At 42.6% G+C, this 17,313-nt stretch overlaps 1 protein-coding gene across 3 annotated transcripts in view; it reads right to left on the bottom strand.

Moving 5' to 3' along the window:
• Window positions 1-382: 382 nt before the first annotated feature.
• Window positions 383-17,313, bottom strand: part of NFIA (nuclear factor I A) — a 361,469-nt gene continuing 344,538 nt past the window's right edge. For all 3 annotated transcript variants that reach the window (XM_046007063.1, XM_046007071.1, XM_046007054.1), the window contains one exon: window positions 383-3,301. In XM_046007063.1, coding sequence (XP_045863019.1) covers window positions 3,284-3,301 — 18 coding nt within the window. In that variant the 3' untranslated portion in view covers window positions 383-3,283. The remainder of the gene's footprint in view (window positions 3,302-17,313) is intronic.

Genomic DNA, 17,313 nt, shown 5'->3' on the forward strand with positions numbered 1-17,313 from the left:
GGACAATCAGAAATTTCACTAGGCTAATTTGACAGAAATTTTTCCTCATTTAAACAACATTACAAAAGTCCTGCATTATAAAATAGGGTAGAATAAATCAGTGTAATCAATAAAACTATACAACAATACAAATTACATATCTTCTGAGTGGGCAGTTTATTCTCTCTCTTTGCAGTCATGACTACAACATGCTCACTAAAAACAACTAAAACTGCCCAAACTATTGCTTAGTTTGTTTTGTTTTAAAAAAAGGGTGCAATTTTATTGTATATACAACCAATTTACTGGTAATACCTTGGCTTATCGCAAGGTTCTGACAAAATGTTTGTCTAGGCTTTTTTCCCTTCACTGTGAAGCACTGAAAGCTGCTATTTTTTTTGTGTTTTTTTCTGTTTTTGTTTTTTTTACTTTTTCTTTTTTTTAGTGCACATATGTCATAATAAAGTAATGCCCAGCTAAGTGCTATAGGGGAAGGCAAAGTATGCTGGCTGGCTATAGGAAGTGACACCATATACTGACAATCACACCATACAACAGCGCCAAACGACTATTCAACCACTTATCAGACACATATGAAAATCCAAAATGTTTTATTTTATTTTTTTTTCCTTAAATAGAGATAACCAGTAAACAATTTTCAGAACTTGGAAGTTTAAAAACGTGCATATAAAAATGGGCATTATATACTTTTTATTGAATGTGGATTGACTGCAGTCTGCTAAGAAAAATGGGGTGTGGGAGCTGAAGAAAAAGGAAGTTGTCTTTTTTTTTTTAAGGCTTGCTTGTGAAAGGAACAGTTGTAAAAACAAAATTGCTTGAAGCAGGGTCAGCTTAGTGCTTCACAGTTTGACTGCTTCTCTAAGAGGAGCCCTTCCTGCGCACGTGCATTCAAAAATCACAAAAAAAGTACAAAGACAAACACCTAAAACACACTGCGTCAAGTGCAGCACCGACTTTGGTCAAATAAAAAAAATAAAAGAAAAATTAATAATCGCTAAGCTTTTCTACACGATATAAGCAGGTATTGCATATTTTCATATATCTGGGGGGGGGGAATAAAGGAAGACTCCAAATAAATTGTAAAATGCAGCAACATCCAAAATACTGATATTCTAAGCCATCTACAGATCTCAGAATAGCACTGCCACTGACCACAGAGGACAATAAAGACTACTCCTATCTGCGGAACAACTAACTCTCTATTTAGTTCTAGATGTTGAAACTGACGATGGCTGACATAAAAGTCACATTTACAAAAAGTGTCTCCAAATGCTTGACTAGGGAAAAACCCCTTTCAATAGAGGAGCATGTGCAACAATTCCACAAATAATCGCTATCCAGGGCAAGGCACATTGATATGGAATTTTTGTTTTCGTGCAAATTAAGGAAAAAAAACAAAACAAAACAACATTGTTTCGGGGGGGAAAGATGAGGAGCAAAGTGTCTTCCCAAGAATTTCAGTTACTTGATTGTATAGGACAGTAGTAGAACCCTTCTGAAGGGCTGAAAAACATAGTTTAAAGGCAAGTGCCTAGAGTAGGGATTACAATATTGTGTCTTAATGCACTCTACTTTATCCTACATTAACTATATAAAAATTAGTTACTAACACTAGAACATGCAGAGACTTTCTCTGATCAGCAGGGCTTGCCAACCAGAACGTATATATATGTATAGTATAGGAAACCTTCTTGAAGTTGCATGGGAAGCAAAGGGGTGCTTCGCTGTCTGGTAGAAAAATCACTTGCACTTTTTTTTTGTTATTTTTTTTTGTTTTTTGTGTGTGTGTGTGTGTGTATTTTTTTTTTTTTTTTTTTTTTACATAAGCTACAGGACATTTGGGGGTGCAAACTTTTTTTTTTTTTCCCTAACAGGTACCCTTGATCTGAATGGGCACCCACCAGCATTTGTGTCAGTATTGGTTTATTATTATTATTGTTATTTTTTTTCCCCATAGCCCAGTTCAGGGGCGCAAAGGTCTTGAAAAGTTCTGGACAATCTCTGGTACAATGAAGTGTCTGATAACTAATAAATCCTATGTTGCTGGATACATGTAAAAATTTTCAGAATTGGCATAATCCATTATAGTGACTTCTAGCTTATAAAATTAACAGATACCATGATTTCATTTTAGTTATGTGCTTTGATAACAGAAAATAATTAATTAGCATTTAATGTAGTTAACATATCGTGGTAAAAGCACCATTAGATTTGTTTTTTTGTTTTTTTTTTTTTAAATTTTCCTTCAGTTTTTAAAGGGATACAAGTTTAACAATAAAAAACATAAAAAGCAAAAATAGCTCCCCTTTTTCTTGCAAGGCTGTTTTTTACCCCGATAATTTAGAGTCCCGGGGTGGAAGGACTTGAAAAACAAAAATAGAATTTTCAACAATCTCTATCTTACAAAGATATTTAGCTATCCAATGAAATTGCACTTTACTCATTTCAAAATTCGATTGTTTTGATTGATTCCTGTCAGTTTCTGTCAAAACAGACCATCTTCCCCATTTCCATGTGAATTTGTGTGTCATTGTTGAAATTGTTGAAAAAAATGTTTTTTTTTTTTTAAAATGTAAGTGCAGCATTTCACAACTTTTAAAAAACTGAATAGTAGTAGTAGTAGTTTGTCATTTCAGAATTGTTCTGCAACGTGAGTGGATTCACTGTCCTTGTGGGCCATGTTATATATTTAACTGCTGACTGCTGAACCAAACCAAACTAAAAGAAAAAATAAAAAAGGAACACAACTGCATTTTCTTTTTCCAATATGTTACAGAAAAACATTGCCCTTTGACTGTCCCATAAGTTATATATTGCAGATCTCAGCTACTACAAAAGATTTAGTTCTCCATGTGCCTCCTGATGACTCAAGGAGGCTCACACCTGTGTGGGTAAATTCATGAAATACTGTGAAACAGTCAGGCTCCGTAAGGGAAGTGTGTTACAACGGGAGTCAGTGAGCAAGGGCAGACCTCCACTAGCCACATCACCTAATGCTCACGCTACCACGGAAAACACTCCAAATGTTACAAAGCCCAACCATTTCCAGCACCATATGAGAAAATTACAACAGTCCCTAAAGTATTTAAAAAAAAAAATCCCAAAAGGTTATGGCCTTTGCTGTTTGACCATAATGCTCGCTGTTTCCATGTACAAGTTGATTTGATTCTCCCCTTCCACTGACAGTGAAGTTGTAACCGCGCTGGGTTGAGGACGCGTCCATGTTACAGTGTTGAGAAGGGGTCAGGTGGTCTGTCTGGTGGATGGTGGGACGCTGCGACTTTTATCCCAGGTACCAGGACTGGAAGACAAAAGGAAAAGAGCGATTAGGGGTACAATTTGGAAAGTGACATATTTTAGAAGTCGCTCTTCCGACTGTGAAATTGGGATCTATATTAGGAATGAAGTGGGGGAGGGGAGAGGGTTTTCTGGGACTGGAAGAGAGGAGTGATAGACAGTAGTAAATCCTGAGTCACTGAAGCTGATCTTAATCCTCCGAAGTTGAAGCTCAGTGTCTTCACTGGGATTTGCCAACATTCTGAGTGTGTCTCAGAAATGAAGTATTTATGTCCACTTGAAATATGCATATGGGTTTTGCAGTCAGGCAGGGCAGCAGCAGGAGGGCGAGAAGCTTGATCATCCTGTCACTGAGTCCTCAGTGTCTAGCACAGTGCCTGAGAAGTTTAGTGAAACTTCTTCAGGCATACACCCATTATTTGCAGTGTCTTCTCGGTTGAGGAAAGAAGATAGAACAGGGACGGACTCTGGACAGGTTTGAGTAGAAGGTTCTCCACAAAGAAGTGTTGAATGAATGGACAAAGGGTGAGGGAAGAGGTTTCCTGGGCTGATCAATGGCTACTTGGGGGATTTTCACATCTCCTTTCCTATGAGACGGAGGCACTGAAGACAGTGTTGTGACATTCTCTGAACGAGCGCAGATGATCAACAGTGATATAAAAATAAGTGGAGGTGAAGTATGAAAAAGTGCTGCGCGCAGAGTCCTGGGTGACTTGGGCAAGTCACAGCATCTCTTTGATACCCAGTTTCCTTTATGTGTGCCTGAAGTGGATTTCATGAGGTAAAATGCTCCTTTCCATTCAACATTTGTAAGATAATTTTTCACAAATGACGTAGAAGAATTCAATGGGATTAAGATTTCACCCTATTGGGCTGCCATGATGTCCAAAGGACAAAAATGAGGCCATTGCATAGTCCTTATTCTTGCTTTTGTTCATTTGGTGCTTATTGAGAGCCTTCCATATGCCTGCTGGGCCCAGTTACAAGTTACAAAAATCCTTAGGGACTGGCTTTGGACAACAGTCTGGTGATACATCACTTTATGGGCCAGCACTGCTTTCTCTGTGAGCTAAACAAAGTGACCACTTATGGTCTAATCTCCGAGTCGGTTTCTCAAGTGAAATGGGGAAGTGTTTGGCTTCACCAACTTTTCCCTAGAGATACCCTGCCAAATTCACCACATTCATCATCATTCACAGAAAAATCGTCAACTTCCAGCAAAAGTGAATGTCTCTGAAATCTCTGAGTTGGCAGTGTCAGAAAGGGGCACCTTCCAGTGGATTCAGTCAGATGAAGGCTCATCGGTGCCCAAGAAATTCAATTAGGTAAAGGATGGCCATGATCCCAGGGGTGAATGGCGAAATGATAGCTACGTGGATACCTACCAGGTATGAAATTTCCTGGTCACACAAGCTACCTTTGATTTCCAGAGGACTTGAAAAACCCAAGCCTAACCCGAAAAACTACGCATCCTGTGTACTTTTAGACGTTCTTCTTTGACCAAATGCTCTGGGGAACACAATAAAGCCTCTTGTGTCCCGAAAGGAAATCATCCTGGCAAAGACACACGGCCTAAATCTAACTGGACAAAAGGAAGAAGACGGGAAAGAGAGGAGAGGGGAGGCAAGGCCCGAACTCTATTTCCAGGAGGCCTCTCCTCACAGCTGAGGGATCCAGGCATGCCTTAGCAGCGGTCTCTCACTCACAAAACAGTCTCCAAGTTTGGGTGCGGAGAATAATGCTTAAAGGATTTCTGTTCTCACACTTTCTAAGTCAGTTGTGAAATTCCAGCCTTCTTCAATCTGACGCTGCATAGTAACTCTTGAAGCAAACACGGGGGACCCAGGGAGACGGCAGGGGGAGCAGTTTTCCATACCACAGTTTCTGGACACAACCTCAGTGCACTACAAAAATCTGCAGTGGCTCTGCACTTCTCTTAAAAAGCAAAGCAAAAAAAAAAAAAAAAAAAAGTTTCTTCACACATCTTACTATTCAGTGTGTGCCTTGCCGACAAGGTTACCCCAGAGCAGCTCTGTAATCCTTCACTGAAATAGGCTTTATTGATTGCTCTGGTCTATTGTTCTCTTTTCAAGTCCCCCAAGTTCAAGTTCATCCTGGTGTTACATCATGTCTGGTTGCTAAGAGCAACCAGACAGACCCAGACGTGACTATCATTAGCAAGAAACCCTCCGCTCTCCTCCCACCAACCTTCCAGTGGCTCTGACGTAGCAGGCCCACTGCAAACACATTGAAGTATTTATTCTGCCTAATTTATGACCTACACAGCAAGCAAGACCCCCACTCCAAAAACCAACACTGTTGTATATTTAATTAATCTGTCTTTCTCTGGCACTTGGGAAAGTTAGACAAAGGACTAATTATTGTGTTTCACTCTCCACACTTTTCTTTGGGGGGGGGTGAGTATTTGCATGGGAAAGAAAACTACAAGGCCTAGCATTGCGCCCCCCCCCCCCACTTTTTCTTTTTGCCCTATTGACATTTCATGAAATACTTTAGCTGCTTAAGGGAATTAGAAAAAAAATGCGATGTGAATGTTACTCCTTCTGAGTTGGTATTCAGTAACACAAATCAACTCATGACATGTTTAAATTTAAATGCTAACCACACACTCTCAGAGTTACTTTAAAGGTTAGTTTTTAATCAATAGAAGTTGCTGACTCCGGGTTTTTGAGCTGCGCACTGCAGCTCTTGGGCTTTTGTCTACCGTTAGAGCTTTCAAACTTTTTTTTTTCCTTGAGATGATTTTAGCAATGATTTTCAGACACAGAAGGCTATTGTACTCTGACCAGCAACATGTCAATAGAGAAGCGAGTTGCCCTGTGGTGTGGTGTCAATATGACTCCTGAAGGCATGGGTTGGGGGTCTTTAATAACCCGTGAAAAAAACTTAATTAACCCTTTCAGGCCCAAACCAAAACCTATTCTTAAACTTTTTCACTCCTGTAATTTGACCATTAGTACTTATTTCAACATCACACTAATCTTCATGACAATTAACCCAGCTACTTGACCAAGGCTTTCCCCAGAATGGGAAATCAATTGGTTAGGGGAAACCACACAGGGAATTTGTTTTTTGTTTTTTGCGGTTTTTTTGGAGGTGGGGGGGATGTGGTCTCTTTGATGAAATCATTTATTTGCTGAGATGGCAGATAAACAGTCAGAATAATAATAATAAGAAAACTCATCCATTTCACTGCATTATCTTCTCACAGTGTGTAACTGAAGATGCTCCTAATTTCTTTATGATGAATGCAACAGTTACACATGTAATATGCCACTCGATTTCTAGAAACTTCCATGAACTACTAGTAACATCAAAGGGACAAGACAGTGTTTGGAAAAGCCCACTTTTCTCTTGTGGTGTTTTCTTAGAAAATCTATTAAGCAAGCAATGCTAGTTTCAAAACGTCACTTGAAGAATGACTCTGAGCATTTTTTTTTCCTTGGGTCATACAAGAGAAATATAAAAATACTCCTGAGGTTGTTAAATTGTTGGGGTTGAGTAGCAAATCACTGGGAAAATGGTGCCATACTAAACAAAATTCATTTATGGAGAGTTAAAAAATTGTCTTCAGACATTTACTGACACAAGCTTACATTTCATATGGTTTCTGCCTTCATATTTTATAAACCCCTTAATCTAACCTACTGTATCCAGATGGACTACAAAGGAATCTCTGTCCCTTATCTGCAGAGAGTTCCAATATTACAATACAATATAGGACGATGTTATCTTGATACATTTACATTAAGGAAGTAAACACAGAGCTTTGATCTATTTTTTCCCTCAGAGACTTCCAGCAATCGTTGTTTCGGAGATCCATAAATCCACACTCCCACAGAGGCTCCAGTTCAGTAAAATTACTCTGTTACATTCACAGTTTCTACAGTTTGGGATGTGCTGGGGGGAGCGGAGGGGGAGGTGGTAATTGTCCTCTCTCAGTGTTCAAGGTGAAACATCAAAAGAAACCTGCAGTCCAGGACCAGAGCTCAGCTTTCCTTTTCTCCAGTCAAATGAAGAAGTAATCTCATCAGGTTGGAAAGTGCTGACTAAGGATTTAATAAAGTGCCTGCAGATGTGGCGTCTCTAAGGTATTCAACTCATGTAATGCAAAACAGCTCCACACTGAATGTGCTTATAAAATTTCATTTAACCATTGCAGCGCGAAATTTTTTTTTTTGCACCGTTCTCTATGGAGTTTTATCACACTTCCCGCCCCTTAATTTACAGCTCCATGAAAGTTCGAACCCCTTTCTGCTGGGATTCTGGAATCCTCACAGTAGTCAGGTTTTACGAACCATAAACAATATCCATCCGGCTGCATCCTAAACAGGAAGGCTGGGATGGCAGCAGGCACCTCTGACGGTGCCAGGCTCTTTCCTTTCTTATGCCCCACAGAAAGCAATTAGGAAACTTTCCCAAAATTTGGTCATGAGGTGGGCCCAAGACATGGTCGACGATGAAGACGGGACTCCTTCGTCAACAACAAATGTTCTACTGTGAATAACAACTTTTTTTTTAAAAGGGTCTTTTATATACTCTTCTCACTAAGGGGGCAGGATGTATATTTGAACAACAAAAGGAAATGCAAGTCTGTTTGAGATAGCTATATTTTACATTAACCAGGAAAAAAAAGAGGGTGCAGGGGGTGGGGATGGGGAGGGTGGTACAGACTGAGACGCAGCAGTATCTGTTTTTCAGATTAAAAAGTTAAACAAAGGGCCTCAAGGGCAAAGTTGAACACTGCGGAAGGAGGCTGTTAATGTGGAATCCAGAACTGGGTGTGACGCTTCGCTTTCTTCTCCAGGCAAGGTGGGTTATTTAAGGACATTCGCACACATGAAACAGAGATGTGCATATACTGGGAGGCCTCTGTCCCCACTGCCCCAGCAGGCTCAACTCCTCATCAGCCCCCAAGAGGACACTACACACCAGGACGGTGAGAGCTGCGGCCGCCATTTTGACTCTTCTCTTGAGGAGATGCTGTCTCTACTGGGTTGCACTCTTCCAGTTCATTGTTTTTGGATTCCCGCTCTTGTTTGGGTGAGCTAAAGCCCACTGTTGAGCACAAATGAGTTGCCCTTGGCAAATCAGCCCAAAGGTAGCTCCCCGGCGCCCTTTCAATACAACAGAAACGGACAGGCCTTCCAGGTTTCTCACAGCAGTAGACACCATCCGGGAGCATTTCATCACTCATTCTACAAGCACTAGGGGCCTAATGTGTGCTCAGTACTATGTCTGCTAGGCCCTGGGGATAGAATGGGAATGACAGACAGGTCCTGCCCTTAAGGAGCCATTGGGCAGAAAGATGGCACTGAACTGCAGCCTTCTATACCTTTCAAGATACCAGGTACCCTGCTGTCCTCACAGTAGGATCAACCTTTAGCGACCTAATACTGACTGATGAGGCTGAGCATCTAATGTCCAAGGGACCCAGGACCGAGTCCTGTTTTTTCCCTTAACTAGTTGTGTGACTTGAAGTGAGCAGCTCTTTGTCCTCGGGCCCCTAGAGGACTGCCATGAGGACTGCTCTGCACGACACAAGAGGAGAACAGGTTCTTATACACCGGTTTCTTCTGAGGAAGGTGGGCCGCTATCCACAGGTGTCAGTTACTGGTATTGCCAGCCACGGGCTTTGATCTCTGCCATCGTTTTTCTTGTCTGATTTTGTTAATTAAAGAAAGCCTGTTTTCAATAATGCTAAACCAAGACTTGTTTATTGTACAGGAAACTATTAAAACATTAATGGGCCATGATTGGCCCCACTTACCTTTGTGGCCTTATCTTTTCACTGCTTGTACTCAACACTTGTGCTGTGTTAAACTTCTTCCAGATCCCCCAAAGCCAAGTGCTTTCTCCCTGCTGGGCCTCGGCACGGGCGATCCCATTCTCCTTGGCTTTGCTAACACTTGCTAGTTCTTGTGTTCTCAGGTTAGCATCCCTTCCTCCAAGGGGTCTTTCTCCAGGCCTTTTGTCCTGGGGTTTACCTCTGTCATAGTCTCTGAACTGTAATTAACCTGTGTTTTCCCCAAGAAAATGGGTATCTTGTTGAATGTGGCATCCCCAGTGTCTCGCCCAGTGGCTGGGGCAGAGTAGGCACCTTCTAAATACAGATGAAGGAAGGAAGGAAGGGAGGGAGGGAGGGAGGGGGAGGGGCTATCTTTAAGTTTCTTCAAGCCTGGAGTCAGTTACCCCAATAGGGTATTTAGATGGATGACTTCTAGCATAGCTGTGCCACATCCACGTTCATGCCATGTGGCTACCCCCCCCAACCCCTGCCATGACAGACACTCTCTTGAGTGTCTTGAGAGACACACACAGGTCTCCACGAGCTGCCCCAGGCAGTTCGGATGGAAGAGCTCCTGCAGTGCGGCCAACTGTGGCCAACTGCGTCAGTAGCACGTGCAATAGTTTTGTAACATGGACGGCTGCCTATTTACTACAAGCACAGAGGATTTGTCCAAACCACCGCTCCCTGGAGAGTGACCGGGCTGCTCCCGGCCAAGACCTCCGTTTGGTTCAAACCTCAAGACGGGAAAACACTAATCTTTTTACCCAATAAGCCATCCAGCACCTCCAAACCTTGAGTGTACACACACAATCCAATTATTCCTACTGTAGTTCCAAAGTCTGAATCTTTCACCGCATTCCAACTTGCCCTAGTGTCTGCCTCCCCATCAAATACGTTTTTCTTTTTTGGTCTCCCTTTATATTTTCATCTGAGTAACCTTTTACCTCACGAAACTCTGGCCCGCTCAAGTTCACTCTGCAGACTTCCAAGAAGGCTATGTGCATCCTGGTGGAGCTCAGGCCCCAGAGGCCGAGTTAGCAGAATCCCATTATTTAACCAGTACACGGCATTCTGTACTAGTGAAGTCATCTTAGGCAAGTTAGTTAGCACTCCCGAGTCTTAGTATGAGGCTCCATGAAATGGAGATAAAAACTTGATCGGTTTTTATGGGACTTAGATGAGCTAATACCCGGGTAGAGGCAAGCACAGAAAACCAGCAGGCCCAGGTAAATGGGCTCTCTAACTCTAACATGTGTACGGGTCCTACGGTCCACGTGAGGCCCCAGGAGAACCGGTTCCCTTCGAAAGTCATCGCTCAACAAGGCGGCTCTCTCTTACTTAATGATATAATTTCTTAGTTAAAAGTAGCAGCTGCGTCAGTTCCATTCCCCCAGTTGCAAGAGAAAGTTCTTGAGAAAATAAAAATCTGTCTTTAATTGCGGTATTAAAATCAGAGCAGCGAAACCAACCACACAAAAGGAATTGGCTCAAGTTTATGAAAGGCATTTGGGCCCTTGCCTTGCAAGGCTAAACTGCACGCCTTGGAAGTTGGGGGTGAGCGGGGGAGGGGGGGGAGAGGGGAGGCAGGGAGTTGGGGGGGAGTCGTCAGGCAACCAAGTGGGACAGAAACAATCCTATTTTGGTTTTTGTTAGCGAACGGCATACTACATAGATCAGAGACTTCTTATAAAATACAAACCCCCACTGTACACAAAGCACAGGAAAATGTGAGGAAAAAAGGGAAAAACTAAAAGCAGCTTAGGGTGTGTTAACGCTGCTATTCTGTCAGCTTAAAGAGTATTTTATGCTTGATCAACAGCTCTTTTTTATTGTGCTTTTCTTTCATTCATTCAAGACATCAAAGCCGGGCACCACCAGCGTACCTGCCCTTCTGGAGCCGCTTGTGACGGGGTTCTAATGAAGCACGACTCTGGGAGCCGGAGACCCCCGTGGACACGGCAGTTCAAAGGGAATATTTCAACAATGATTACATTTTGTAAATCTTTTTATGAAAGAGACAGCTTATTTCCTGCTTTTTCATGAAAAATAGATTCTATCCATTAAAGTGAGCCCGCGCCACGGAAGCTGCTTGAGATCTGAGGTGCAGCGTGGAGATTAAGGGGACAACAGCCCCAATGAAATTGTCCAGAGTTCCTATCTGTTTGGCTAGGATGGCACTCCGGATTTTCCGGGTGGAGCCTGGACTGTGCGCTGGACGGCTCTGCTCTAGCGGAAATGCGGTGACAATGGTACTTCGAGCTCGATTTTCAGCCGGGGGGCCTGCTGTTTATTATTTGTTCCTTTTTATTCTTTTTGATTCCACAAAGTCCAAACCAAATATCGGAAGGCATCAGGCCACCCCTTTTATGGCGCAGGGGAAAAAAGATGAAAGATGTGAGTTACAGATTCATTAAATGCTGTTATTTTTAATGCCCCAAAACGGGACAGACCCTTTTTGCACGTGGGAAGTTAGCCATTAAAAAGCTGGCTCTGGTCTGAAGATACAATACCGTCTTTATTATTGGCTAATGTCTGCCCCAGGGGCAAAACTAAAGAAGGCAGGCTACCCTTTTGTAATTTTTGATTTCAGTATTAAGATAATCTTTCCTTGGGTCTTTCTTTCCTTTTTTTTTTTCTGGTGGTGGGGAGAGTTGAGTACAGTAGGGACAGAGGAGAATGATTTCCTAGGGAGCTATGAAATGAAAAAAAAAAAAATGTATGTTTTCTGCACATCAGATTCCAACCATAATTAAATGCCTGTTGTCTAACAAGTGCAGACAGTCACACTTGGGGCTGGCCCAATGGTGGCCCAGGGAGGTAACCTTTCTTGTTTAAAAAGAGAGGCGTGGGAGTGGAGGTCAGAGCTCAGCAGAGTGTGGCCACATTGTAATAATCATTCCACCCAGTGCTTCTCTCCAGCTCCTACTCTTCCCCCCCGAGCTAGGAAGCCCTTCCCAAACACCACTCAGGTTCACAGCACATCTATCATGTAGATGTAGTGTTTGGATTGTACAGGTAGAGAAAGCCTGGAAAGTGGAAAAAAAGAACATTAAAGCAAAAAGTCCAGTTATTACAAAAAGTCTCCCAGAGACGTTCTGCAATAGAATGACCGAGGATCTGGTAGTTTGCCAGAAATGAATTGCCAAACTAACCTTTTCAGCCAAAGAGCCCTTTAGGCACCGGATGGCATCTGCCACCTTTGGACCTTTCCACCGCAGCTGGCGCCGATTGGCACGGCCCAGAGCACAGGTCTTTGCTTCTGTCCCCTTTATTCACCCTCTGGTCACAGTCCGGGTTCCTTCCTCCTGTCCTTTTCAAGCCCTGTTTCCTGCCAGCCCCCCCTCCCCTCTAGCTAGTCTCTTTCTCTCCCTCTCCACCTGGGTTTGAGCCCCCCCCCCCCCCCAGGATTTAGAGCAGACCCCTCCTCTCCCAAAGGCCACAGAAACCAACAGCCCTTCCTCCTGCATTCACCGGATTAAGAAAGGAAGCACAGACCACACTCAGCCACAGCCACAAGCACCCCCCACCCCCAGCAGCTGGAATGGAGAGCTTCTTAGTAAGCTGAAGAGCCAAAGAAATGAGGCTTAGAGGCAGAATTGGGGCAGAAGGTGGAGGGGGCTGTAGCATCTCAGTTCTCGAAACCCATGAGAAAAGAGACAATAGTGAGGTGCACCTCAGCATGGGACTATGAATTGGGAGTCCCAGCTCAGTCACTGGCTGACCTGGGCGTGGCATCCCAGGAGGCCACTCTGATTCTGCTTACAAAGATCCCATTCCTAAACTTCTTTACTTTCTGTCAACACCTGCTTTTCCATTTCACTAGTTCCAGGAGTCATCTTTTCCTTGTTCACAGCGTGGATGGGCGACTGGGGTAAGACTGTTCATATTCTACTCTCTGTGTCTTCGTGGGTCTGACTTGACTTATCTGCAAGGCAGGACTGGGTATACCTGTCATCATGGCATTGGCAGGAGGAGACAACAAATACAAAACACAAAACTTTCAAATACTGGCCTAAATGACTTTGAAATACCAGCCTGGAGGGTAAGCAGCATGGTCATGGGAGGCAAGGCGTTGCTGTCATCTTGATGGCTTGGGGTGGGGTCAAGGTCTCCCTACCCTGGATAGAAATGGAATGATTTCCCCGAGCCCAGGCCAAGCTCCATGTGACATCCCTAAAAGCACAAACCAGGGATCAGTGAACAATGCTTTCCTCTTCCTTCTGAAAATGTGGTAGGACTTAGGGTTTTATGGCAACACAACTTGTCTTTGTTAAGACGTGACTTGCAAAACAAACCCACATGGGGGAGTTGGCAGTTTCAAATGACAGTACTTTTTTTTTTTTTTAATGCTGAAACAGCAAATGCTTTTTATGTTCAGATTTATTTCCTTCTAAATTTGTAGATTAAATTTACAACTAAGCAATATTCATTACTACAAACGATTCGATTCTTCCTGAATATTTCTAGGGGAGGTGAGTGGGAAGCTTCTTCGTGGGGTCAGGGTGGAGAGCTGAACAAAGGCAATGATCCCATAACATTAGCCCTATATAGGAAGGGTCTTACCAACGGTTTGGACATACGCATCATACATAGGACCGGCAGAGCTATTTGGTTTCCCTGTCAGGAACCTATGCTTCTTAGAGAGAGGTAATATCATCCTAACACAGAAAATTTAATTAATTCATTTTTACATTTCCAGTCATGCCTTTAGAGATGGTAGAGATCTCCCAAGCAAAGATTCCTGAAGACGGATTTAAGAATGTGTTTTATAAAATCAAGCACGGTAACAAAATCACCTCCTTTGTTGTCCGATAAATCCTACCAGATACGGCTTCCCTAGTAACTGACATTTCGGAACAAACTCAGAACTCACACACACACAGTGCTAATCTGGAACAGTTAACGCATTCCGCTATCGCTTTATTATATTTTAATGAAACCAATTACACACTGGACTGTTAAACGTTCATTGACTCTTTAAATATCCTTTTCTCTTGTTAAATCACCATAAGGATGGGAGATCCTAGCGTTCATTTTGTAAGAATGGTGCTAAGTTCAAATGACACCTGTTAACTTTCACTGGAGTCTGCAATCACAAAAAACTTGCCGCTCTACCACCTTGTGCTATCTTAAAGGTGTTGAGTTAAAAAAAAAAAAAAAATACCTGAAGATTTTTCTTTCCCTTCGAGGAGTGAATTTTCTGAGCTAAAATATTGCTTCCTGTTGTACTCCATCAGTCTTTTGGCGTTGTTCTTCAGGAACATGTTTACGAGTTCAAGTTCAGGTTTAAACTAAATAAAACACTCCTCAGGAGTTTATAACTGAGCCTCATTTACATGTGTTCCCTCTGAGCTCTGCCCGCCTCAGTGTGTGAGTTTCCAAGGCTTGGTGAAGGAATGTTTTACAGTTGGAATCTGCACCACTTTCTCAGGCATTTCAGACTCCGAGGCTGGGCACACAAGCTTCAGTTAGTATTCAAAGTTTCCTCAGATCTGCTATAAAGTCAAAGAAAGAGAAAGAAAGACAAGGCAGGGGCCAACTGTATCTTCTTAATTTTCCCTATCGGGCTTTCAAGTTAACATTCCAGTTGAAAAGTGAGTAACAGATTCTAGAAGTATGTTCTAGAATTTCACAGCCATGACTTTGAATTTCTCTGCAATCATTTTCAGCATTTTGTGAAAATGGTTGGTACGTATTTAATCTCTTCAGATATAAAAACTACGGCTTCCCAAGCTGTCTTTCCTGCCTTGAAAATGCAGATAAAGAGTATTATGAAAATAAATGTCCTGCTCCCACAAAAAAAAAAAAAGAAAGGGATCCCATATTGCATTTATGAAAAAACGTAAGGGATTTTTTTAGGCCAGAAAGAACTCAGGGATTTTCCAGACAATCAAGGTACACTGGAGAGGAAGAAATAGCTATTTTGGGTTGGGAACCAGGAAGAGTTAAAGTAGGGATTCTAAATGCTATTATAGGGAACCAATCTGGAGAGAGCTGACTCTCTCCCTTGACTCACTAAGGTTAAGGCTAAGCAAGAGAAAGACTAAGACTAAGCCAGAGAAAGTGGCTATGATCTTCATGGACAGAAATGGAAAGAAAACCAGAGGAACAGTATCATGGACTCTGCCCCTCAGTTTCTCTCTGAAATTTGAGTTTATCTAGCAAGAAAGTAGGTAGAGGAATAATACACCAGTGATGCAGGGCCTGAGAGCTACTTTCCAGCATCTCTTCACACTGGGATGCTTCTCTCCTGATAGGCGAGCCCATCCAGCATCACCTCGGGTTGTGGCATTCCCCGCTTAGGTGGCTGTCTCCCTGAAGAGGCAAGTGATGAGGAAGTAGTCCCAGAGACCGTAAGCACTGCTATGGGGTTAGACAAGACTCTGCCTGGCCCAGGGTGGATGGACAGAGTCCACGATGAATCTGTCTCAGTTAAGAAGGGATGAAGACCACCTTCCTAGCATGGTGGTTGCGAGGATAAAATGAAATAATATATGGAAGTGTTTTCTGTCTTAACGAGACTATGCAGAACTGAGGCTTGTTTCATGGTATTCTTTTCTGACACGGGGAAGATAGAAACCGCATCTTTCTAGGCCAGGTCACTGCTCTTCTTGGCCTAGTACAATGAGGGACAGTCCTGTCTCTTGAATCAATACAGTAACAGCATGTGTATGCTCGCCATATACTTTTTTCCTCAATCCCCTGAACTTAGGTTAGCTCAAATGCTGAGAAACATCAAGGATTTTCTAGAAACAAATTAAATGTGAATAAGCTTCCAACTAAAACTCTTTGCTGTGAAAATAAGAAGTTTCTTCTTACTGGATAAGAACATGAATAAAAAGTGGAATCTTTAGATGATATTCTGAAGAAAGGAATGGTAAAAGCAGTCTCTTTTCGGGTGGTGGTTTTCTTATGGTGATCGAGGAGAACCTGGGCTCTTAGGGAACCCTAAGAGTTCCTCAGCCTTTGGCCAGGAATGATTGGCCAATGGGCAGAAAGATGAGAATCTGCGGAGGAGAAAGTCTCTGCTGGTCTCATTGGTCAGTCAACCGCAGATTACTGAGAAGCATGTTCTTATGCCTAGGTTTTGTTTTTTTTTTCTTTTTTCATTTTCATAAACATCTAATTTTGACTCATTCTCCCACTACCCTTTGGATTCTGCTGTTCAAGGCTCTTATAGGAAACAAATAAAAAAACACAAAAATACTTTTTTTTGGTAAGTTCCTCTGGCAAAGTGGTGGCTGGGAGGAATGTGAAACTCAAGATGGTCTGCAGGGTTTCCTGGGGATTTAATGTACCAATGTGTATCTTAATTGTTTTGAAGATGAAATAATTTCACAGTCGACCTTATAGTACAAAGGCTGTGTACATTGGTTAGTGTGTTGGGAGAGAGATGCAGGCCTCATGTTTCTAATCCGAGGCTGAATCCTTTGGTAAAACAGTAGCCTTATTCTTCTATGATTTTCTTTAAGAGGCAGAGAGCACCAAATGTGGACACATGCTTGCTTGACAAGCCTCCATGGAAGGCAGAGGCTGAAGAGGACAAGCGATTTCCTAGAAGCTGATAGGACACTTGGCGAAGCTGCCTTCTCTCTTCCACTCCCTTGGAGTTCGTTACTCAGGGAGTCAATCCCTCACTTTACCACGCAGCTTAATTTGTGCCTGGTTCTTATTCCAAGCGAGCAGCCAGGAAGGGGTGCAAAGGGGCAGTCCAGATTTGACAGCACTGACCCCACGGCTGAGGAGCATTAGCGAATTCCATAAGGAGTATCAAGCAGCCTTTCTTAGTTTACAAAGGTCATTGTGATGCAAGGCCCAGGGGAAGAGCCAAGTGAGCAAGCAGCCTTCCTGGAAGATGGTGGGGGTGGGGGAAAGGGGAAGAATGATGTTTTTAGGAGGGTGGGGGTGAAGAGAACTTGGTCCATCTTTAGACCTTGACAGGAAAAAATATTTGGGAAAAGGCCAACTGTGAGATACAGCATGGCCCTAGCTGGATGGTAATGATGTAACAAATAGCAACATTCAGAGCTATCCAGATACCAGGGAGAACAACTGGCAGATATTACAATCATTATAAGATGTGAAATTATACCTCTCACTGCTTCATTATCACTATATTTCATAATATTTGTCTAGAAAGGCACACAAAGCCTATCAGGTTAAATTAATCCTAATGATCAATTTTAGTTTTATTCTAATTAAAC

Source organism: Meles meles, chromosome 1 (genome assembly GCF_922984935.1).
Source record: "Meles meles chromosome 1, mMelMel3.1 paternal haplotype, whole genome shotgun sequence".
NCBI lineage: Eukaryota > Metazoa > Chordata > Mammalia > Carnivora > Mustelidae > Meles > Meles meles.